This window comes from Polypterus senegalus, chromosome 4, assembly GCF_016835505.1.
Source record: "Polypterus senegalus isolate Bchr_013 chromosome 4, ASM1683550v1, whole genome shotgun sequence".
In the NCBI taxonomy this organism is placed as follows: Eukaryota; Metazoa; Chordata; class Cladistia; order Polypteriformes; family Polypteridae; genus Polypterus; species Polypterus senegalus.
Window position 1 is genome coordinate 145,203,663 of NC_053157.1, and position 24,920 is coordinate 145,228,582.

At 37.3% G+C, this 24,920-nt stretch overlaps 1 protein-coding gene across 16 annotated transcripts in view; it reads left to right on the forward strand.

Moving 5' to 3' along the window:
- Positions 1 to 24,920, forward strand: part of ablim2 (actin binding LIM protein family, member 2) — a 315,904-nt gene that overhangs the window by 153,105 nt on the left and 137,879 nt on the right. For all 16 annotated transcript variants that reach the window (XM_039751406.1, XM_039751419.1, XM_039751421.1 and 13 more), the window contains exon 4: positions 16,619 to 16,731. In XM_039751406.1, the coding sequence (XP_039607340.1) occupies positions 16,619 to 16,731 (113 nt within the window). The remainder of the gene's footprint in view (positions 1 to 16,618; positions 16,732 to 24,920) is intronic.

Below are 24,920 nucleotides of genomic sequence, written 5' to 3' on the forward strand. Positions count from 1 at the left end.
AAGTTCTCCGCTCGGTTTTGCAGACTGGCGACACCCAGCGTCAAAGCAATGCTACTGTTCCTGTGTGGTTACACCTTATTTTCCTGACACGGCTTTATAAATACACCGAAACTAACCGCATATTGTTTATTAGTGTAATGCATCTGATTGTAATTAACTTGTAACAATATAATGGTAGAGGGAACAGCCATAGTATTCCAAATACCATAACTGCTTTAGCGTTGTTACTCTCACTTCTTCTTCTTCTTCTTCTTCTTCTTCTTTCAGCTCCTCTTGTTAGGAGTTGCCACAGCGGATCATCTTTTTCAATATTTCTCTCACTGCACCACTCAGAGTATTTATATCACTGTATCTGAGTGTGAATCACAGCAGCAGCTGATCGGAAAGAGAATTATCGGTATACAGCTTCAAGGACACGCTGTCTCAGCCACTGCAAAATGTTTTAAAGCCTTTCCTGTACGGACCTCGCGGTTCAGAAACAGAAACAATATCATTTATAAGGTGAAATTCAGCAAAATATGTTTATTAAATTATACAGATAAAACTTTAACTTCATTTAAATAATCTGTATTCTTCACTGGGAGTGTCATTAAGGATAGAATAATTAAACATGTACTACGAAGACATTTCAATGTTCTTTAAACGTTTTGAAGAATCGGCGCTAAGCTTACAGATGGCTTAACGTCTATTACAGAGCTGATTGTATGGCGATCGGTTACTTGGGGAAAGAAAAGCACTGACTGCAGTGACGGCTACGCCAATATATATTGAATATAAAACAAAAAGAGAAAATAACAACACAGCTAAAAACACAGCGACAAATTTCGGCAAAAGTTAAATGCTTGTGTCATGAGCACGAGGCGGCTATGCAGTGTCCACAACGGACGTAGCCATCCACTGTGCATAAACTACCTTACTGACGGGCGGGCGAAGGAGCCACCGATTCTTCCTCTGCCCAGTGCCACCACAAGCCTAGAGCCGCCCCTGATTGTACTGCTGCAATAAATTATTTCATCGCAGTGAAACACATGTTTAATAACGTGCTTTAACTCCTATCATCATAAAAATGATATCACGTATACATCTCAGTATTTTAGTTATTCAGAGAGCTGTAATATCACAAATGTAATGGATTCTGTGTCCAGTTGGAGGAAGAGAGCCGGTTTAAGAAGCAAGTAGTGATTCACACACATAGATCACATAGAAGATCAAATACAAAACAAAGCATTTAACGTGCTACTTTAATTACGATGTGATTTGAGAAACTGGTTAATTAAACGATTTTAAGATGAAGTTTATGATGTTCTACTTTAATGACAAAATAAACTACGTGATTAAAGTGGAAATGTCGAGATTAAAGTTGACATTTCGTGCTTTTTCCCCACCGTGTGCCTTTTTTCTCTGTACCCTAATAAGCTTTCATATGACACTCAGACAGTGTTACAACTCGGCTTTTCACGGCGACTTTGATATGTGACTTCTTTTTATTTCCGGCACTGTGCGATTTGTGAATGTGAGCTTTCAAGTTTCTCCAACACGCTATGTCACTTGATCAACTTCCTTTTGTTGATTATACCACGGTTTATTTGAACAAATAGTATGTTTTTCATTTGCCTCCACTTGGTATTCGCTGAAATTCTTATATTTTCCCCCGTGCTTTTTCCATTGTCTTTTCACAGAAGGCTGCGCTTAAGGGCGATTTATATTGATTTGCATATTCAAATAGGCGTAATTCTGGGAGGATTTGGGGCGTTACATGATGCGCGTGCACGAGCGTTAGTTTTCACACTGATCGTGATTTATGTAGCGGAAGAACGTGGAAGTTGGAGTACGCACAGATTCCTGCATCTGGATTTTTCTGTGCGTAAACACATTTCGGCTTTTGTGCTTACGCCATGTTATAGTGCGAGTTCTACACACAGCGTTATACATGAGGCCCCTGGTGAACTGATGACTGGAAATGGTACTAAAGTGAAAATTCTTTACACTATAACGAAATATTTTGGTGCTGTTTAAATGTAAAATATGATTTTGTCTCTGTTAGACATTACATTTCCAATAGTTTGTTTTATTACACTGATTTTGTTCAGTGTTTGTTAGAATGCGGCGCCAGAGGGGGTGTTCACCCAGGGCACCAAACAGGCTAGGACCGCCCCTGAATGTGCTATACCTATTTTAGGAAGGGATTATACTGGTGATCCATTTTGGGCAATGAAGGTGGACTACGGAATGTTTTCAAAGATGTATGAGTGTGGAATTTGACCTTGAAGAGGGATTTTAAAAGGATTCCCCTTAGAAGCATCTCAAATATATAAATATTGGAGAAAATAACTTGATAAATCTTCTTGAATGGGACACGCAGACCTCAAAAAGGGACCTCCTTAGGCACGGGGCCTGGGACGGTCACCCCACTTGCCACCCCAAACACTTCTCTTGAATGTTATTGTCAGGTGATTAAAAGGATAGCCAGAGCTGCTGTAAATCATCCTCTAGAACCACTCCTCCCAGTTTGTAAGTGTCTTAATGTGGCCATCTCTAACAGAATCATTTGTAAAAAAAACCTCTTCTCTAACCTTCGAAAAAATACAGACAATTACAAACATTTGCTCCTCCTTTGGCTGGCATAGCATCCTAAATGCAATGGGTAGATCTTCCCCTGATGTTTTTTATTGCTTCTATATCCTTTCCAGTGAAAGCCACAGGACTGGCCACTCTCACTGCCTGAACGACTTCCAAAGCTTGCCCTTTAAGACTTTCAATTAACCTCCTCCGCTTCTATATATCAGAACAGTCACACTCTTACACCAAAGCCTTGCTTTGCTTGCGCAAACATTCAAACTTTCTTCATCTGTGGGCAAGGGGCGCACATCAGAAAAAATATACTCACACTCAAGCACACATGGTTACTTTGACTGGACATGTTACACATGCACAGAACTTGTGCATCCTCTATCCCTTCATCAGTAAGCAGCTACCGCCCTTTCTAATATAGTCACCAGTTTCCAAGCATTCACCCCACCATCATGTAATTAATTCTTCAGGTGGAACAACTGTTAGATCTACCTCATATTGTCATTCAGAAAGCTCCATTAAACTTTTCTGTTGAGGGCTGTATATTTTGCCCCTCACCTGAACACATCCTAAAACTTTACTACTTTGCAGTGCTTCCTAAATGTATGCTATCTTTGTATCTTCCGTCACAATAGTTAACATTACAACATGGGCATGGTCTATGCCTTCTCTCTTGCACTAGTTGCTCAAGTCAACTGATGAAACATTATTTGCTAGTACATCAACCATGCTTACACAAAGGAAGTCAAATGTCTAAGCTTTGAAAAGTATTATACCCCCTTACAAACAATGCAAATAACACAAAATACAATTTTTACAAACAATCTCACAAAATGTATGCATCAAATAGCAAACAGTTTCAAATGAATGCAAATGTTACCCCAAAGCTATGCTAGTGGTGCCACCATGTGTAACCCCTCCACCCCTTTTTTGAAGTACAGTTTGCAGGGCCCAGAGTTCTTTTATCATTCACTTTCCCATCCCTATGTAATTTACAGTATTTGACCTCTTGTTAACCAACACATTTGTTCCAATCCCCTCCCTGTTACCATCCTACCCAGACTGGGATTGATCAGTCTTGGGGACAGTTAAGAGAAGACCCCCTCTTGGACAGCTTTTGTCTTCTTAAACTGAAAATTTGGCTGTCTGATGATTAAAGGTAGAGATTTTCAGAATGGTTTTGTGCAGGTTTAAGATAATGTTACCTTTATATTTTTAATAAATATCAAAAATTTAGTTGTTCTGCTGTTATTGTACTGTACTTCAGCTGTAATGTTTGACTCCCAGGATAATCTTGTAGGACTTCAGTGGATGCTTTCATTAGTGAAGTGTTTACTTCAATGAAGGAATCCTGTGAAATGAAGACATACATTTTATGTAATTAATTATAGACACAACAGTAAAGTTTGTTAAATTATTTTATTTTAGATGTTATTTTGGACAGTATCTCACAAGCTACGTATGGGGTCCAGATGACTGTTGTCTTCTTTTGCCTGTGTGGAGTTTAACACTTGAATTCCTTGTGCTAATTCAAATCTTTTGAGAACTGAAGCCTCATGTCCTAATACCTTTTTTCATTCAGGCTGTTATGAACTTTGTTTTGGAAGTGTTTTTGTAATGTTTACTTTGTTATTGCTATTTATTATGTTGTTGTCCATTCTTATTATAATTTACTGCTATATTAATTTTATTATTGTGATGTTACTTTGTTTATTGTGGTTTCTTCTATTTTTGGACAATTTTCTCACGGCAGTGGCCATATTGTTTATGGTTGCTATGTCGGTTTCTAAGCACATGGCTTGACTTCATGGAATATCATCATGAACACCCTATAAAAGATAGTGGCGCACATTATCCAATGTCCAAGCTTTTGGATTAACAAAAGAATAATAAACTCTTCACAAATTTATTTTAAGAAGGGAGAGATAATTCTAGTTAGGCTTAGGATTTGTCCTGATTTGGCTGTTCGTTGGTCATCACTTTTTTTTTTTCAAGCATTGTCTTTAAGATTTTGAAGGCCAACGAATCCATTGGTTAACACTGCGATAAAAATCATAATGCCAGGCCACCTTAAATTCCTTTGCACCTCTTCATCAGCATCATTGTTTTGCAAATGTGTCAATTACCAACTGCAGCAGGCAGCCTGCTCACTCATCCTTCACTGAGGCTGCTGAAGTCATCAGACGCTGAAGTCTCTTTATCTGGACGTTTGGGTTTTGTAACTTATTGATGGCAACATATAAATTGAATGATATTTTTTTCTTTGGTTATATTTCTTGAATAAAAACACTTGTATGTTTAATTTTGGACTAAAGTCTGCATACATTATATACTTTTATTACTATAACATGGAAAAAGTTTCTGTTTTAGTTTATGTGTTCAACATTTCTTGCCTTGCATTTCCTGTCATCCTACATTTACCCAGATCATTGTGGACATGGAACACACATGCAATGCCAAATATTCCAAATAACAATATATTATTTACCATATACAACTCCAGGCACCTCAAACCCAGATAAACAGATTTGACATGGGAGAACTTCAGCTTCGGTGGAGGGATGGGATAGCAGGCTGCTTGTGCTGATTGACACATTTGCAAAACAAAGACGCTGATAAGGAAGTGTGAAGGAATTTAAGGTGGCCCGGCATTACGATTTTTTTCATAGGCTTCAGTGATTCTAGTGTTAAATCTTTTTTTTTTTTAAAGATTTATAATGATATTGAAAATTACTTACATTCTCCTATGGTGCCGTATGGTTTTCTTATGAGTGCTGCCAGTTTTGTTGACAGGCATGGCAATAGATTTCAGATTCCTCCTAAAGGAATAAAAGCTTTAGTGATCATTGTTTTTAATGTCTTTGAGGTTACAAATTCTTCTTCTGTTCTTTTATTTTTTTAACTTCTGCTTGATTTGGCTCCCATTTTGGTTTTGAAATCCTGCATTGAATCCAGACTTTTATCTTTGATTCACATCCTGGGTATATTTATTTATTTCAAGCTTTCATAGTTTTGACCATTTGAAATGTTAACTTGGCTTTGCAACTTCTCCCGATTCCCTTTTCATGTAATACTGCAGGCAGGACAGGATTCTTTTGCATATTACTTTTTCACATTTGAACTTTGTTTTTTGCATTGTGTACTGGCTTCAAATGTCTTTCTGGTTTCTAGGTCTTATCATTGTTTTCTAGTGACTCTTTAGATTACTCCATAATTGCAAAACCTTCTTTTTATGGTCTTTGTTTAATTATTCTGCCCTTTGGGGCAATACACTTTCCATCATGCCCATAATATGGATGCAATGTACGGTATACCAGACCTGTTGACTATTTTTGACCTACACTTTGCTACCATAAATTGTTACAGTTGATAATGACCTTTGAAAGCATATAATAGGCACCATAGTATACTAGTGGCAGAAGACCACATTTTTAAAGTAAACATCATTGATGTAACCTGTACTGTAAAAAACACACCATTTTTCTTTTTAATTATGAGCTCTAAATATTTAATCGGTCCATCTTGGTGTCTTCTATTGGTTATAATCTATACTAGGTTAAATAATTAACACATTTGTTATTCAGTACAATACAGATGTATTGTTGAGTAGAGCGGCTGCTCAAAGTCATTTGTTTATTGTATAATAGGGTTTTAAAATGGATGTCCATGACAGTTTATAATCATGGTTCTCATCTTGGGTCACATTAGCACCACTAAGAAGAAATGGTTGAAAATTGTAAACAGATGATTTTTGCTGTCTAAGATGTTTAGGCCTCTTTTTCCAGAATAACATCTATGATTAGAAGAATTAGTACCCATTTCTCCTACAGCAACTATTGAGTAAGATGTGGAATTAAAATGCCATAAATCTTTACAACATAGCCTGGTAGCTTGGTTTACATTATCTTTGGTGAGTTTCCTTCTACTTAATTTTATTGAATAGATGGGAGTGACTCCAGTTTCCTTCCACATTCCAAAACATGTCAGTAAGTTGGTATGCAACACTAAATGTGTGAGAGTATGCCCTGTGATGGACAGATGCTTTTTGTTGGATTTTACCTTTTTTTGATTACTGTTCAAATAAATTCCACTTGAGTATATATATATATATATATATATATATATATATATATATATATATATATATATAATGGAAAACAGTTTATTATACAATTATAATTACAACTTATTTTTGTATAGTGCTCGGTGAACAATTCTTGGGTAACATACAAGTATAGATTGTACTAATTGTCCATCACAGCCCAGACTATTTTGGCTCTTTAATCCTCCCCTGTCTCTAATTGGCTATCTCTGTAACTCCTATAAAACCTATTAGCACTTTGAATAGCGAGAAAAGTAATATAAATGTAATGAATTTATTAATTCATTATTTATTATTATTAGTATTATTACTATTATTATTAATAAACATAGATGAAAAAAACAAAATCTGTCCATTAACTAATTGATAAACTATAACTAGTTGACAACGGAGGAAATTAAAATTGTAAAGGTGAAACTCAAAAACAAAGTCAGATACAGTCACAGTCCTGGAGATCTTGGCAAAGTAGCCGCCCACCCCCTCTCCTGGGCATTCCTTACTAGAGTCTGTGTTGGGCTGTTTTATCTGATGAGAGAATCTTTCCGTCCGATTTTTCTGAGATGACTTTTCCATACGCAGGAGAGCAGCCTGACAATAGAGCAGTTACACCAAGTGCCACATAAAGATACAAAGAAAACTAATAGAATAGAGGAAGGTGACTAACTGTTTATAAATAATGTATTATTTATATTTCTGTATACATGACTAATTATGTCAATATTGCTGCTACTGTTTTGTCTTATCTTTGCACAATGTCTTGTCTTGTTTGTGTTTTAATTTTAAATTTTAATTTTAATTCTATTTTTAATTTATTATTTGCACGTTATGTTGTTACACGGTGGACCCTGTGCTTCACAATTTCGTCTATCTATATACTTGTCAATGGTTGAGATGAAAATAAAGTTCACTTTGACTTTTGACTTTGACTAACAAACGAAAATACGGTATGCACAGCTAATCAGCAACTCTAGTCAGGGCATACAAAACTGAAGTAGTGAGTCTTCATCCGGGATTTAAAAGCTGAGACTGAAGGGGCATCTCTTATATTAGCAGGCAGACCATTCCACAGCTTTGGGGCTATGGAACTAAAGGCTCAATCTTCCACTGTTATTTTATTAATCCTAAGTAGAATCTTAAGTAGGCTAACATCTTTAAATCTCAGTGTGTGCTCTGGTTTGTAAGTAATGATATGTTCAGATAAGCAAGCTGGGTGTTAGCCATTTTACTAGGAGCCAGGGTAAGGACTTGAAAACCGGAGTTATGTGTTCATATTTAATTGGTCTTGAAATAATTCTTGCAGTAGCATTTTGAATGAACTAAAAAGTGCATAAAGAACGATCGGAACAGCCAATGAATAACTCATGGCAGTGCCAATGTCACAATGCCAGAATTTTTGTATTTAATAACAATACCAGTGAAATATTAGTGATACCACAGCAAAAACAGAAATCTCATACCATTGCTTTTTATTAAAACACCTCCATTATTGAAATTAATAATATTGTTCCCTTTTCTGTAATGCAATATAAAATATATGCATACAAACAGTAACCACAGCTTTATAATAGTGGTACATCCAGTAAACAGGTATTGGCATTAATAAGTATTAAAATACAATGCAAAGCTTGAACTTTAAAGTGTGGCATTGGGGAGATTTCAGCATAGGTTTTTTAAAGAATGTTATCATCATAAGCTACGTGATTTACATTATCTTAGCATGTGGACATTTCTAAATTTATTCTGACATTTTCTGACCAGTAATGAAAACTACTTCTTAAAATCCACAATAAATAAAACATTTAAATTTATTATATGTGTACTGTTGAATTAGTGAATTCCAAGATAATTCAGGTTATTTCCATATAAAAAAACATTTTAAAGCTTTTGTAACAACATGCTTTAGAAGTATGGTTTGTCAGTGAACCAATCCATTAAGTTTGTAGCATTTTCTATTGTAACATTTTTATATTTGCATCATTAGCTGGATAAAAATATTACTGGAGGGTAATATTTAACAGATAAGTCACAATAATTCAAATTTCAAATGTCAGAAGCTCATAGTGCTTTTATTTCCAAATCTGTCCCTCCTTTTTTTACATTTGACCCAATATTCCTGTGTGAAATCAAACTTAGCAGTTTTGCATTAATCATTTATTTCAGAACATCTGAACATTAAACAGCCTTTGTTTTGCTATTTTCAAGGTTTCTTATGTGAGTGATCATAATTTGTCATTTCTTGCGCCTGTGTACTATTTATGAAATTGAAAATTACCTGGGCTTTTGTTACCGGCAGTCAATAAATTTATAACTGTGAGATAGCATTACATTCTTCAACATACAATCTAAATATTCAATGTGTACTTTAACTAATTAAGATGGGTTTTAGTGAGAAAATACATATCACATTTTGTACTTAATATAATTAACAATTACCAAAGCAGCTTTATTTCCAAGAGAATGAATGTTAAGTAAGCAGCATTTTAAACTGCAAGGAAGTTTCTGTACCGGAAGTTAAATATTTTTTTAATTTGAATTAAATTACCCCAAGTGGAAAATCTGATTTTAAATCTTGCCTAATCTTGCAGGCAGGGCTGGATACAAATTAACATCATACCCAGGATGGTGTAATTGCAGGTTAACACTAGAATTACCAGAGCCTATGAGAAAACTCGTAAATCCGGCCCACCTTAAATCCTTTTGCACCTCTCCGTCAGCGTCTTTTGTCCTATAAATGTGCCGATTAAGACAAGCAGCAAGCAGCCTGCTATTCTATCCCCTCACTGTTGCAGAATGTTCACAAACTTCTCCCAGCTCATGCCTTGTTTGATTATCTGGGAGTGAACTGATTGAGTTTTATAGTGGAAATAATAGATCATTATTTGGAACACATGCATTTCATGTGTGTTCGGTTTCTACAGTAATCTGTGTAAACACATTGTTAAAACAGAAACTTTTTTATATTTTAGTAATAAATGTTACAAAATGTAGGCATAAATTATAGAATGTGTGAAGCCTGAAGTCCAAAGATCAAATAAACACTTTCACAAAAGGTTCAAGTATGATACAACAGCTTCTGTGGCATAGCGGTAAGATTTGCTGACTTGTAATCAAGAGTCCCCGGTTCAATCCCCTCTGCCTCCTATGTTTGCTGTTTTCAGTAGTGAGCTGCTCTTACTGTTAATATTATACAGTGCACACATACATTGGTTTGCGTCTGTAACAGACCGTGTACATTTATAGTACTGTACTTGTAAAAGTTACCTTTTTTTTCACTGTTATTCTCTCGGTCATGATACATACTACTGCCCTAGGGATCTGATGCTGTTAGTTTTTATTTGAAACTAGGAGTAACTGTAGAAGTGAGTGGTGTTTTGAGGCAATAGAACTCGACACACACAAAAGCTAGTGAATCTGCCTTCTTCGTATCTCACTGTCACTTAATTTTTTTTATTCAGTTTTATTGAATGTTCCTGCTCACACAGAATTAGTATGTGCCTTATGGTTTATGATGTCAAAAAAAAAAACAAAGAGACAGGTATACTGTATATGATATTTGGAATTATTCATTTTATGACCTTTTATCAGGTCAGTTCAGCGCTATATGCAATAATCAAATTCAAATGTTAACAGTTCTCACAAACGCAAGGACAGTCCTTTCTCTCTATGCTGTGGTTTCTATTACACACCTGAAAGAAAGAATCAATATATGTGACATTTTGAAGAAATCATTGAATTGTGCCAATCAGAAAACATCATCGCACTAATGCAATATTATTTGAAAACGAACAGCATCAGATCGGGTGTGAATTTACGCTGGTGCTGTTACTTAGAGTCAGATCAGGAGAGACTTGTGTTAGAGCGTGATAGTGATTGAGTGAATAAAACTGTAAAAAGCTAACTTTTACAAGTACCATAAATTTATACTCAATGTCCCATATATTTGTCTCTTTCTTTTTTTTCTCTGTGCTGCAAGATCCGTCTTTCCTACATTTACGACGTGTGTACCTGTTGCAATGTGCACACTTTTCTGTCTGCTGTGGTTTCTATTACATTGAAAGGGCACTTGACACTGACTCAGTTTACTTTCCTGGGGAAGTGGCTGTCTTGGAACATAAGCTTGTCGATGTTGCATCCTCCTTTTCTTTTTTCATCGCCTTTTCTAGTAAGATGTGATGATGAAGTTCCTCTGCAATATGAGCCATGAACACTTTTCTTTTCACAGTGACACCCGTGCATGCCTTGCACAGTACATGTGCATTGATACTGCTGCACTGAATAAGCTCATGCCTTCTGGTGCCCGATTTCGACGCAGCACGAAGAAAAAAAAATAAAGAGACAAATATATGGGACATTGGGTATAAATTTATGGTACTTGTAAAAGTTAGATGTTTCCAGTTTTATTCTCTCAATCACAATCACGTTCTAACAAACCCCCCTTCCTGAATCCGCCTCTCCTGATCTGACTCTAAGTGACAGGGCAGCGTAAATTCACTTCCGATCTGACGCTGTTCGTTTTCAAATAAAATTGCATTAGTGCGATGATGTTTTCTGATTGGTACTATTCAGGTCATAAAATGATTTCTTCAAAATGTCATATGTATTGTTTCTTTCTTTCAGGTGTGTAATAGAAACCACAAAATAGAGAGGAAGGACTGTCCTTGCGTGTGTGAGAACTGTTAACATTTGAATTTGATGATTGCATATAGTGCTGAATTGACCTGATAAAAGGTCATAAAATGAATAATTCCAAATATCATATATACCTATGTCTGTTTTTTTTTTTTTTGACATCATAAACCATAAGACGCATACTAATTCTGCGTGAGCAGGAACACTCAATAAATCTGAATAAAAAAAAAAATAAAGTGACAGTGAGATACGAAGAAGGCAGATTCACCAGCGTTTGTGTGTCAGCTTTTATCCCTCCAGATCAGAGAATGTCCAGTTCCATTGCCTCAAAACACCACTCTACAGTTACTCCCAGTTTCAAATAAAAACTAACAGCGTCAGATCCCTGGGGCGGTAGTATGTATCGTGATCGTGAAGTGGAGTGAAAAAAAAAGTAGCTTTTACAAGTACAGTACTATAAATGTACACGGTCTGTTACAGACGCAAACCAAATGTATGTGTGTACTGTATAATATTAACAATAAGAGCAGCTCACTACTGAAAATGGTAAATATAGGAGGCAGAGGGGATCGAACCAGGGACTCTTAATTACAAGTCAGCAAATCTTACCACTGTGCCACGGAAGCTGTTGTATCATCCTTTTGAACCTTTTGTGAAAGTATTTATTTGATCTTTGGACTTCATACATTCTATAGTTTATGCCTACATTTTGTAACATTTATTACTAAAATATGAAAAAGTTTCTGTTTTAACAATGTGTTTACACAGATTACTGTAAAAACGAAACATATGAAATGCATTGGCTCCAAATAACGATCTATTATTTCTACTTTAAAACTCCAGCATAATCAAACAAGGCACGAGCAGGGAGAAGTTTATGAACCTTCGGTGACGTGGGGGGAGGATTGAATAGCAGGCTGCTTGTCTTAATTATCACATTTACAGGACAAAAGATGCTGATGGAGGGGTGCGACGGATTTATGAGTTTTGTCATAGGCTTTGGTAATTCTAGTGTTAAGGGCCTTGCTTAAGGGCCCAAACAGAGCAGAATCCCTTTTAGCATTTACAGGATTCGAACTGGCAACCTTCTGATTGCTAGTGCAGATTCCTAACCTCAGGGCCACCACTCCGCTAGGCACAATTACATTTTGACATTTTCTTCTGGCTTTGGTGCCTAAAGATATGAAATTTCTTCTTAATAACTCAGAGTGCTGTAAATAAATATTGCTAGTGCCAACGTGCTACAATAAGGTAGACACTTCATTGTTGGTCATAAAGTCTAATTTAACCTCTATCAGATACCTTCACCCTGGGAGGCATTTAACTTTAACTGCTGGATTAACATAGTTTGGAATTCTAACATTCCGCACTATGGAGTTACCAGTTATGCACTTTATTGTTCTCAGCATTAACAGATGTGCTGCTGAGTGATGAGTATGTGTTCTGGGACTGAACTGGGTGCCATGGGACTCAATTTTGACTTCTTAGATCTCCATCTCACTGTTACCAACTCCTTCCTGTAGCTGAATTAGAGCTGCTGATTTTGGCAACACACTGACTATGGTGAGGCCTGGAGAGACTGAAGCCGAATCAGAAATGGCCAAATTGCCTAAACCAAATGGAGCCAGTCCACTATCGGGTTCCTAATGCTGTTCTCTAAAGCGCTTATTTTCCTGATCAACTCCAACTTAATAAGCATTTTGGCAGGTAAACCTATCTGTATTGTCGTCCAAAAAAACAGAACTGTACATACTGAATGACACAACATATAAACGTTCCTTCAATGAGCAGAGAGCAAATTGAGTTCATCTTTGTCCTTACTAATCAAGTTTTGGTGAGAAAACACAAATCAGATTTTGTGCTTAGGTATTTCTCTTACTCCAAATAATCATTTCCCAAATTTCTCAAAATCACTGAAATTAGCATAGAAGAAAATCTCTAGATTCATTACTCTGGAAGTGAAAAGCAAAGAACCCCATGATATAGTTTGTAGAATGGATGGGTTGCCGCCCATTTAGTAAACCATATTTTTTCTGAATTTATATAATACATCATACCCCTAAGCTGTTGTAAACTAGGGGCTGGTATAGGATTTCCCATTTGAGAAAAAATAGGGTGTAATCTCTAGCAATATAATGGCAAGGCAGGTTTTTTAGACTGAACAACTCTAAATAAGTGGATGAGGAATGAAACATCAAATGTGCCTGACAGCCATCCATTCATTGTAGAGCGCGTTTAATTCATTCAGGGATTGCTTGTAGAAATTGATGTCCACTAGGGTCTGAGTTCAGGGCAAAGACACAACTTGTGGCCCAGAAAGTCTTGCACGTGATTACATTGCAATTCAGGTGTAGCTCTGGGTATGTTGTAACTTGGAAGTTTTTGATATATATAAAGTTTGGAATTGGAATGAAATGAGTCCATGTCAAGTGAACACTGAGGATGATTGTATTCTTTAGGGAGCTGATTTAATTCATTTTCGATGAATGCAAAGGTGACTTCTTTCTCCTAGCAGTTCCTTGATCAAGGTGTTTTATTAGCATTTAAATGATAGAAGTCTGAATGTTAGATAAATGGAGATAAGATTTAAAATTGTAGTATATTTCAGTAAATAAAATATCTAATGTCCATGCAATAAAAAATTTTCAATACAGTACTCCTCTACATTTACCACTGATCTTTTCTGCAAACTTTGAAAGTCTTTCTATTATGCATTTTTTCTTTAAAATATATGAAAGTGTGCTCTGATCCTCCCAGGTGACAGAAATATGCAAATGCAACTGTGTCTTTATTAAATTTCTTGTGAAAATGTACTTGGTTTGTCTTTAAGATATACAAAAGCATACTAGTCTGTTTAGCACCGAGCCTTGGTTTAGTATCATTTGATAACTTACAATTGAAGGTTGGGTAGAGCTAGGCCAGGCGGGATTCCCAAGTTAACCATCTCTCTTTCTCAGGCTAAAGGATGAGAAATATGAAGGTTCATCCTTCAGTTCAGGATCTCTGGTCCTAGCACCTGGTGTTGGGGCCTTAACAAGTTTGGTTTACCTCTTGTATGCTTTGGGTCTATACATGTACTGCATAAGTAAGTATAAGTAAAGAAAACAGTATTACAATAGTTCAGTAATGACACAGAATCAGCTTTTCTTTCTGTCTTCAAAATGATCTACCTCTTTTAAAATTTTATTGGGTTTTAATTTACTATTTTCTATCAGAAATGTACAGAACCTCCCACTTCCTTACTTTGTTCTCTAAAATGCTATTCTATTCGGGAGCTGATATAATACTTTTTACAACCCATACAACATATCACAAAGATAATTTATTTTCATAACATTTTCTTGTTCCTATCTCAATTTTCACTTATATTTATCAAATTATTTAGGCTTATTATTATTTTAACAAGTATATCAATGTTTAAATAATCAGCTATTACTTCAAAGCAGAATATTTGAACAATAAAACATCTTGGTTCAAAAGTTCATTTTTTACTCCAGCACATACAAGAGGAAATGCTTTTATGGTTTTAACTGAACTCCTTGTCCTCATGTTCAGCTCATTACTTAATTTTCAAAGCATCCATCTTAGCAGTTGTGTCTTTAAATGACACTGTTAATTTATGAAGAATTATCTGAATTCTTCCAGTCCATTTCTAACCTGATTCTGTTCTTAAGCCAAGCTTTTGCTGGTGGGCCAGGATGGCCTGTTTTCTTGACATCTTGTTTAAAGATTTAATTTTCTTCATTCAATAGTTGACTGATGTTTTTGTCTGCTTTACATTATGATTTAATTATTCTGAAGATTCCAACCTAGGCCCAGCTTGTTAACAGTATGAAGTTTTCGTATTCTCCCATGTTTTTTATGGGTAAACTCATTTTTCCTCCGATATCCTAAAGTCACGCATGTGAGGTTAATCATTGCTAAGGCCCAGTGAGTTTGATTGATTGTATGAGCGTGTCTTGTGATACAACAGCACTTGTCCAAGTCTGGTCTTGGGGCTGCTATACCCATGGCTCTTAGCTGAATAGACGTACTTCACTATTACAGTATACCCTGCTGTCTTTATGTTATTTTGATTTGCATTGTTTTGCAGTTAAGTATTTTTCTGTGACCCTAATGAAGTCACTTAAATAATATGTGTTGTAATCTGATATAGTCATGGATTCATGGAGAGTGATTGTGACACTCTTCAATGACTGGGCTTAAGATATGAGATAAAACTCAGTCATCTGTATTTAAGTTTAAAAGCAAGCAGGCTTACACCATCAATTATAAGCAATCAAATACTTTTGACTTGCTGTGCCTTGTAAAACAAAGGTTTTGTATATCTAACCACTTTCTAAAAACACTGCAGGCTGTTCCCATCGACATTGCCTATTTTGCTGTTCTCCCCAGATGGCTTCTTCTTGCTAATGTCCATTTCCCAATGCTGCTGCCAGGAACCCTGTACATTGCTCCCATATATAAAACTGAAGTAATATGATTGTCTGTGAAGTAGTAAAGGATGTATTTTGAGTTACATCTAGGCCATTGACTCCAGGTGGAGTTAAAGTCTAGACCTTTCATAGCTGAAAACCACTGTGGATTTTACAAGATTCTCAAAGAAATTCCTTGCAAATGAAGCTTTGATATTCAGTTCCAATATGCAGATATACAGTATGTATTGTAAAAGTCTGTTAAACGAATCCTCTTTGTTTTTTTGGAAAAAAATCTCCGTATGCCTAGGAAACATGCATCATGTTACATGTCAAGTTCTGTTTCATATTAAATTGAATACACTCAATGCCATTTCATTGACAGTATCAATAAAGGGCATCATATCAATAACCTTCCCTCATAGAACACCAGCTGTACAGCTGTAAAATCTTAACTTTTTTGAGTGATCTCGCTAGTGGGCTTATAAAGGGATAGACATCCACATTCCTGCACAGGTTGTCCATCAGTGGTGTTTCCTGGTTTCTTATATCTCCCTCCTGAGCCCTGAAGAAGCTAAAAGCAAGCCATTCCTCGATTATGTCTTTTGTGACAAACAGCTGAATACAAATGGAAATGTTTAGTTTCATGCAGCTTGCATGTTCTTCCCATCTTTGCATAATTTTCTCTTAGGGAATTTATTTTCCTTACACGGTCCAATAAACTTTTTATTTTTGGGGCACGTTCTTTCCATGTATGTGGTAATTCTAGCGTTTCATCCTCCCTTGATTGCAATAATTGTTTTTCGACACATACCATTTTTAAAGTTGTTCTAGTTTTATTGACTTGCTTTTAGTTTGAAAAAGAGAGCCATTTTAACATTCAATTCTACATTCTTTTCAGGCAGCCGTTTCCTCCTGGAGATCGAGTAACCTTTAATGGGAAAGAATGCATTTGCCAAAAATGTACACCACCTGTACCCCCTGGAGGCCCTGTCCCTCTTCAGGCAGTCCGAAGTAAGTAACCATTGTTTATTCCTTTTTAACAAAATGGAAGCGTTCTGAAAAGCAGATCAATATTGCTTTTTTTGCAAACCTTTCTCTAAAATACAGTATGTTTGCACAGCATATTGCTCTTATCATTCTGGGAAATAAAAATAAGTGTTTTTCAGATTTCAATCACCAAACTTTAAGCACATACATTAAAACTGGAATATATCAATATCAGTTACTTTCCTTAATGGAAAATAATGCGTCTAAAATAAAGATATCAATAAAGATTGTCAAGACCCTGCAAAACCTTTTGTAGCTAATATTTTTATCTAATGTCAGAATGTTTTACAAAGAAAGTATTCAGCTTTACACCTGTTCCTCATTTCACCAACTCTTTCTAATATTGTAATATGCCAGGTGTTTTTTTGTATTTTTTTCTGAGTCATTGATTTCTTTATCCAGAGTACTGAAGAAAATAAAACAAAGAACTAGGGCACTTGCTGAAAGACATATTTTAATAGCTGTGTGATAGTATAGTTGAGTAAAAGGACTGCAAGATCCAGGACTATACAGTATGTCAGGGTGCCAATCTGGTCATCCCTGATTAATCAAACAAAGGAAAATAAGGAAAAAAATGCCACTGAGGCTGTAAACATAATAGAAAAGTCCAAAACAAAAAGAAAAGACGTCAGGCTAGGTATTTCATTCTCTTGGGTCACCAGATAGGAGCTCCATTCTGTGGTACATTCAGTTCAAAATGGAACACCTCGTTCCAGTGGCTGCCAGGATTTATAGTTGGGGGACCAGAAGGGGTGGAGTCAATTGCTCACACTGGCCATTTCCTTATTGCTGCAAAGGAAATAGAAGTGGAGAAGGTTAGCGCCAGTGCCCCCACTTGACCCAAGTAGTAACCTCAGATGAACCTAAAGAGCGATGTATGACAACAGACTATTAGATGTAGGGCAGTAACTACAAATGTGTAGGCACTTCCAGTTAAACTAGACCAGTGGTTCTCAAACATAGTCCAGCGGACATTCTGTTGCCCAAAGTTTTAGTTCCAGTCAACATCTGCTTTTCATTGGATTCCTAGCCTAATTAAGTAAACTTTTATTTTTCAGTTTCAATGTTTTGTGATCAATGTTAAAATTATAAAACTAAGCTTGGTACCAAGCATTTGTGTAATTACACTGTAACTACTATGTAATCACCTGTTATTACTCCATACTTACTGTGTAATACAAAGTAATAATATAATTAATTACTCATTTGTCCTTGTTATTCCACAGTTTATATAATTACAATGTAACAATTTATCACTGACCCAAAAACAAGTCTACTTACATAGTTACATTGTATCTTACATAGTATACATTGTATACTTTTAAAATGTAATAAAAACATCAGGGTATGTAACTACAACTGTGGGATACGTGGCCATATGTGTGCGAGCGTGAGTGCTGGTATGTTTGTCAGTGGGCCTAGCAATGGGATAGCTCCCCATCCTGGGCTGTTTACTGCCTCACACTCTCACACATATGGCCACGTAACCCAACTTACATGTCCATGGGATGTGGCAGTAAAACTCATGAAGGAAACATAGAGAGACATGGGTAGAACGTACAAATTTTACACACATCTCCAGACAGAATTCAATCTCAGGATAATGGATCTATGAGGCAAAAGTGTTAACCATTTTGCAAAGGTGTTTTCACTATTTAAAAAAGATCTTGAAATATCATCAAAACCCTATGCAGTTATCACTGCAATTTTCCATTACAATTGTCCAGACCATGGAATATCTGTTACATAGTTGTAGTTACATACCCTGATGTTTTTATTACATTTTGAAAGTCCAGATGCAATGTAACTATGTAAGTAAACTTGTTTTTGGATCATTGATAAATTGTTACATTGTAATTATATAAAGTGTGGAATAACAATGATAACTGAGTAATTAACTATAGTATTACACAGTAAGTATGGAGTAATAACCCGTAGTTACACTGTACTAATACAGGTAATTACATAGTAGTTACAGTGTAATTATGGACATTTAATGTAAAGTGTTACCAATTATTTTCATTCTGTTTTTTCAGGTAATCTAGCTGTTTAATCCAGGCATGTCAAACTCACTACCATTGGTGGGCCGCTTCGGCTGCCATACGTGCGTCAGCAGTCTGCACTGTAACAAATACTATTATCCATCCATCCATCTATTTTCTAACCCGCTGAATCCGAATAGGGTCACGGGGGTCTGCTGGAGCCAATTATACTATTATACAAAGTTACTGTAGCTTTCTTGCCAATACTGAAAGCTTTAAAAAATGTAACACTTAAAGTTTAAAGAAAAGCAATTTATTTCCATACAATCTCCGTACAACAGCATACAATTAGAGTCTTAGCCTCTTACCTAAGTCCTTATCTATACTAATAAAAGGCAGAGCCCTCACTGACTGACTGACTGACTGACTGACTGACTGACTGACTCATCACTAATTCTCCAACTTCCTGTGTTGGTTAGAAGGCTGAAATTTAGCAGGTTTATTCCTTACAGCTCACTTACAAAAGTTAAGCAGGTTTCATTTCGAAATTCTACAAGTAACAGTCATAATGGTCGATAACGGTCGACAACGTCCGCCATGTTGAACTTTCATATTTATGGCCCCATCTTCACGAAATTTGGTAGGCCGCTTCCCTGCGCTAACCGAAACCGATGTACGCACTTATTTCGATGGTATGACGCCACTGTCGGCCGCCATATTGAACTTTTCAGCGTCACTAATTTTCCAACTTCCCGTGTAGGTAGATGGCTGACCCCATCTTCACGAAATTTGGTAGGTGGCTTCCCTGCGCTAACCAAAACCGTTGTACGTACCTATTTCGGTGGTATGATGCCACTGTCGGCCGCCATATTGAATTTTCCAAATATCACTAATTCTCCAACTTTCCGTGTAGGTAGAAGGCTGAAATTTGGCAGGCTCATTCCTTACAGCTTACTTACAAAAGTTAAGCAGGTTTCATTTCGAAATTCTACGCATAACAGTCGTAACGGTCAACAATGTCCGCCATGTTGAACATTCTTATTTATGGCCTTATCTTCACGAAATTTGGTAGGCGGCTTCCCTGTGCTAACTGAAACCGATGTACATACTTATTTCGGTGGTATGACGCCACTGTCGGCCGCCATATTGAACTTTTCAACGTCACTAATTTTCCAACTTCCCGTGTAGGTAGATGGCTGACCCCATCTTCACGAAATTTGGTAGGTGGCTTCCCTGCGCTAACCAAAACCGTTGTACGTACCTATTTCGGTGGTATGACGCTACTGTCGGCCGCCATATTGAACATTTCAACGTCACTAATTCTCCAACTTCCCGTGTAGGTAGAAGGCTGAAATTTGGCAGGCTCATTCCTTACAGCTTACTTACAAAAGTTAAGCAGGTTTCATTTCGAAATTCTACACGTAACGGTCATAACGGTCGATAACGGTTGACAACGCCCGCCATGTTGAACTTTCTTATTTATGGCCCATCTTCACGAAATTTGGTAGGCGGCTTCCCTGCGCTAACCGAAACCGATGTATGTACTTATTTCGATGGTATGACGCCACTGTTGAACTTTCCAACGTCACTAATTTTCCAACTTCCCGTGTAGGTAGAAGGCTGACCCCATCCTGACTGACCCCACACTGTTGAACGCCATATTGAACTTTCCAACGTCACTAATTTTCCAACTTCCCATGTAGGTAGAAGGCTGACCCCATCTTTACGAAATTTGGTAGGTGGCTTCCCTGCGCTAACCAAAACCGATGTACGTACTTATTTCGGTGGTATGACGCGACTGTCGGCCGCCATATTGAATTTTCCAAACATCACCAATTCTCCAACTTCCCGTGTAGGTAGAGGGCTGAAATTTGGCAGGCTCATTCCTTACAGCTTACTTACAAAAGTTAAGCAGGTTTCATTTTGAAATTCTGCGCGTAACGGTCATAACGGTCAACAACGTCCGTCATGTTGAACTTTCTTATTCATGGCCCCATCTTCACGAAATTTGGTAGGCGGCTAACTGAAACCAATGTACATACTTATTTCGGTGGTGTGACGCCACTGTCAGCAGCCATATTGAACTTTCCAATGTCACTAATTCTCCAACTTCCTGTGTAGGTAGAAGGCTAAAATTTGGTACTTATTTCGGTGGTATGATGCCACTGTCGGCCACCATATTGAACTTTTCAACGGTCTTTGTTACTTATGGGCCAATCTTCAAGAAATTTGGTATGCGTGTTCCCAACGCTAACTGAATCCTACTTACGTACATATATATGTCCATAGCCTGCAGCTCGGTCACCGTGTGAGGTGGTGTTGGGTCCCCCATCCCAACGCCTCCCACGTTGTTGGCTGCCTGCCTATATAAGGCCGTCTGTCGCTCCAGTCCCTACATTCCCTTCCTTGCTTCACCATGGGATTCACGTCTCCCTGCTGATAACTACAGCCTTTTTATTTAATCCACGGCTTCTACGCTGTTTTATTGTTCATTTATTACGATTATAGTTATTGTGTAGGTATTTTAGACTTACTTTACATTGTTCAGGTACCCATTTCCTTTATCATTCCAACCGTACCCCCATTAACATGTCTATCGAGGTGATCACCATCGATCAAAGAACTGTCACTTACCAAGTGGTTTCCATGCCTGGAGATGGCACCTGCCTTTTCCATTCTCTTTGTTACATATTGCACGGCCATATCAGGCTCACTCTTGATATCCGGAGGAACATTGTGTCTTATGTATTGAATGACTGGGACAAGTTCAAGGTGTGGACTGATGACAGTACAGGAGATAATTATACTACACAGGAGCACTAGAAGAGTGAAATGCTTAAGCCCTTCACCTATGCATCTGCATGTGAGTTGATGGAGGCCGCTGAATCGTTCAGTTGTTGCTTTCAAATGTACTGAAATGGCCAAATATTTTACACCTTTGGACAACCACCAATGCCTCTTAAACATCTTAGATTCACAGTTGACGAATTCAGTAGTGGACACTTTGATGTTTAGAAATGTTTAAACTCTCAAAAGCTGGATGTGAAGTTATCAATGAAACTGGTTATATACTTACAACACTTGACAGATGCCGAATGTCTCTTCAACACAAGCCCTACAAATACTGTCATAATTGAAACAAACCATGAAACTCAAACCGATTATGAGAGCAGCAATCCAAGCTGTGAGATTTGAAACAAGATTACTGTTCACATGGCCAACTGTACGTTGCATGCTCAAGAGTAAGCTCAGCGCACAGCTGCAGCTTGGTCATATTACAACTGGAGGGCCGATCTGAGAACGTGGCATACAAAGAGATCCTTAACAAATAATTATTGGTATATTTTCCCTCAGTTTAAAAAGGTTTCATTTTCTTCTTAATAAAAATTTTAAGGCAGTACTTCGCCGCTGCGAAGCACGGGTATTTTGCTTGTCTATACTAATAAAAGGCAAAGCCCTCACTCACTGACTGACTGACTGACTGACTCACTCACTCACTCACTCATCACTAATTCTCTGACTGACTGAGGCTGAAATTTGGCAGGCTCATTCCTTACAGCTTACTTACAAAAGTTGGGCAGGTTTAATTTCGAAATTCTACGCGTAATGGTCATAACTGGAAGCTATTTTTCTCCATATACTGTAATGGAGTTGAGCTCGATGGCCGTGGGGGGCGGAGTTTCGTGTGACATCATCACGCCTCCCACGTAATCACGTGAACTGACTGTCAACACAGTATGTAGAAAACAAGGAAGAGCTCCAAAAAGCGCTGAAGAAAACATGCATTATATAATTGAGAAGGCAGCGAAACAATAAGAAGCGAGCGAGTGACATATACAACCATATTCATGAGTGCAGCTACTTCGGAAACAAAGCATGGTGTAAACCTAAAGTTTAAATTAAGTTCATAGACAGGCTGCCGCTGGTGTTTGTCATGCCCATGGCTAATGCGGGGTACAAGTTTAATTAGAGGACGCAGGATATAAACGAGAGTTTTGATCACTTTGTAACTAAGTTAACATTGATGGTGAGGGGCTGTGCTTATGCAAATTCCGAGAGACTGTCTTTATGGGGGGGATTGACAGTTAAGGCGGGTGGGGGAGTTGCGTCATCATCTCCCCTCCCATTCACCTCATTTCGCTCTGAGCTGAGCTCCGCAGCTAACGCAGTCTTGCGGAACCAACTTTGTGACGCTGCCACCAAATACTCACAGAAAAATCCACAAGGTAATACACACGCTGTCTCTAGAGTTTCTCCACACTCTGAATCCTCCAGGCACTACTTACAAAAGGTTGCATTGACAACCGTGTTACGTTATTTTTAAAATGTTTCCTTTTCTTAGCACAAGCACAGCTGAGAAGCCTCGATGTATGTGCTCCATAATGCGTTAAAAAATAACGCATTTAATCACACTTTGCATTCCAAGCAAAGGGGAACTTCTGTCAGTGCATGATTTCCTGGCACACCGATTACATTGATGCACACATCAGTGCTACAAAAATGTAACAGTCCGAAGAAAGCGCTTTGCTACGACTGATTGGAGGAAAATTTCATTTCAAAAGACTACCCGACCGAAGCCTTGATAAAAGCGTGGTTTTGTGCACATATATGTATATGTATATATATGTGGATGTATATGTATATATACTGTATATATGTGTGTATATGTGTATATGTTTATGTGTGTGTGTGTGTATATATATATATATATATATATAACAGCAACACTCATGACAATGTCAGTCATGTTACGTTATTATTAAAATGTTTCCTTTTCTTTTTCATTACTTCTTTAACACACTATTTCTCCGTTGCGAAGCGCGGGTATTTTGCTAGTATTATTATATTCATTATATTATATTCATTGCTTATATAGGAGTCTTACAGTGTGAGATCTATTTCTTTTGTCCCGACACTTGGCATCTCTTGTTAGTAACCAGTTTGTCAATATCAGGCTTGAAATCTTGTGCAGTTGCAACTTTTATGAGGGATGAAAGGTGCTCAGCAGTAAGTCTTGAGCGATGTGGGGTTTTGGTAGCTTTCATTAACTTAAACAATTGCTCACAAAGGTAAGTGCTTCCGAACATAGACAGTACTCTCGATGCCAACTTATGGATCTGCACATTCAAGGGTAGCAGGTAAGCATACAAGCCTGGCACACCAACTTCATTGTATTTCGCCATCAGAATAGACTCTTACTGCAGTTCAATCAATTCTATTTGGATATTCTCATGCGCATTCTCAGCATTGTAAGAGTATTGTGATGTAAACAGCACAAAGTCCTGTTCGTGTCAACTGAAATTGCGAAAACACTCACTGAATTCATTGCTCAGTAATTCATGTTGGAAAACAAATCCTCCAAAAATCTAATTTTACTTTACTAAGTTTACTTCAAATTTAATATTGTAAAATAACCTGATATGCAAAAAGCCCACTGACCTACACAAATTATACAAACTAAAAATCACAAAAATCTGATAATTAACAACTCACCAAATTCTCGCGTCCACTTCAGATCTTCAGCTGTAGTCTGCACTAACTGTTCATTACAATACTAGCACAAAATCACATTAAACTAGAGCAAAAATGTGGAAATATGCGAGCTATCACTACTTGTGATGGTCAGTTCTGCCCAGTGGCCAGTCTCAGCAGCCCAGCCAGTAGTGTAGCCCAGTGGTCCGCAACCTTTTTGACACCAAGGACTTCTTTACTAGAAGCAAATTTTTCCAGGGACGGGTGGGTTGTTGGAGGTTGGAGTTTGTGGGGTGATTATGGGAGGGTTCGTAGGGCAGTTTTATACACAATTTACATTACATTTCTATTATTATTAAGTTATAATATAGTAATAGAAATTATACAGCTTACCATAATGCAGAATCAGTGAGATCCCTGAGCTTGTTTTCCTGCAACCAGAAGATCCCATCTGGGGAGGATGGAAGACAGTGACACGCGAAGTGTGTTGCTTATGTTCAGTCTACTCTGTAATCTCGTTTTGGTTGCTATCACTGCAGAAAACATATATATCACAAAGATAGGATGTTGGAAATGGAAGCAGCTTTTTTTGCGTTAGTTTAATCTTCTCCTATCTACAAGTTATGCTGATGAGAATGTTTCTCAGCATTTCCTTGCAATAATAAACTTTCAAGGTGCGAATGATGCCCAAATCCAATG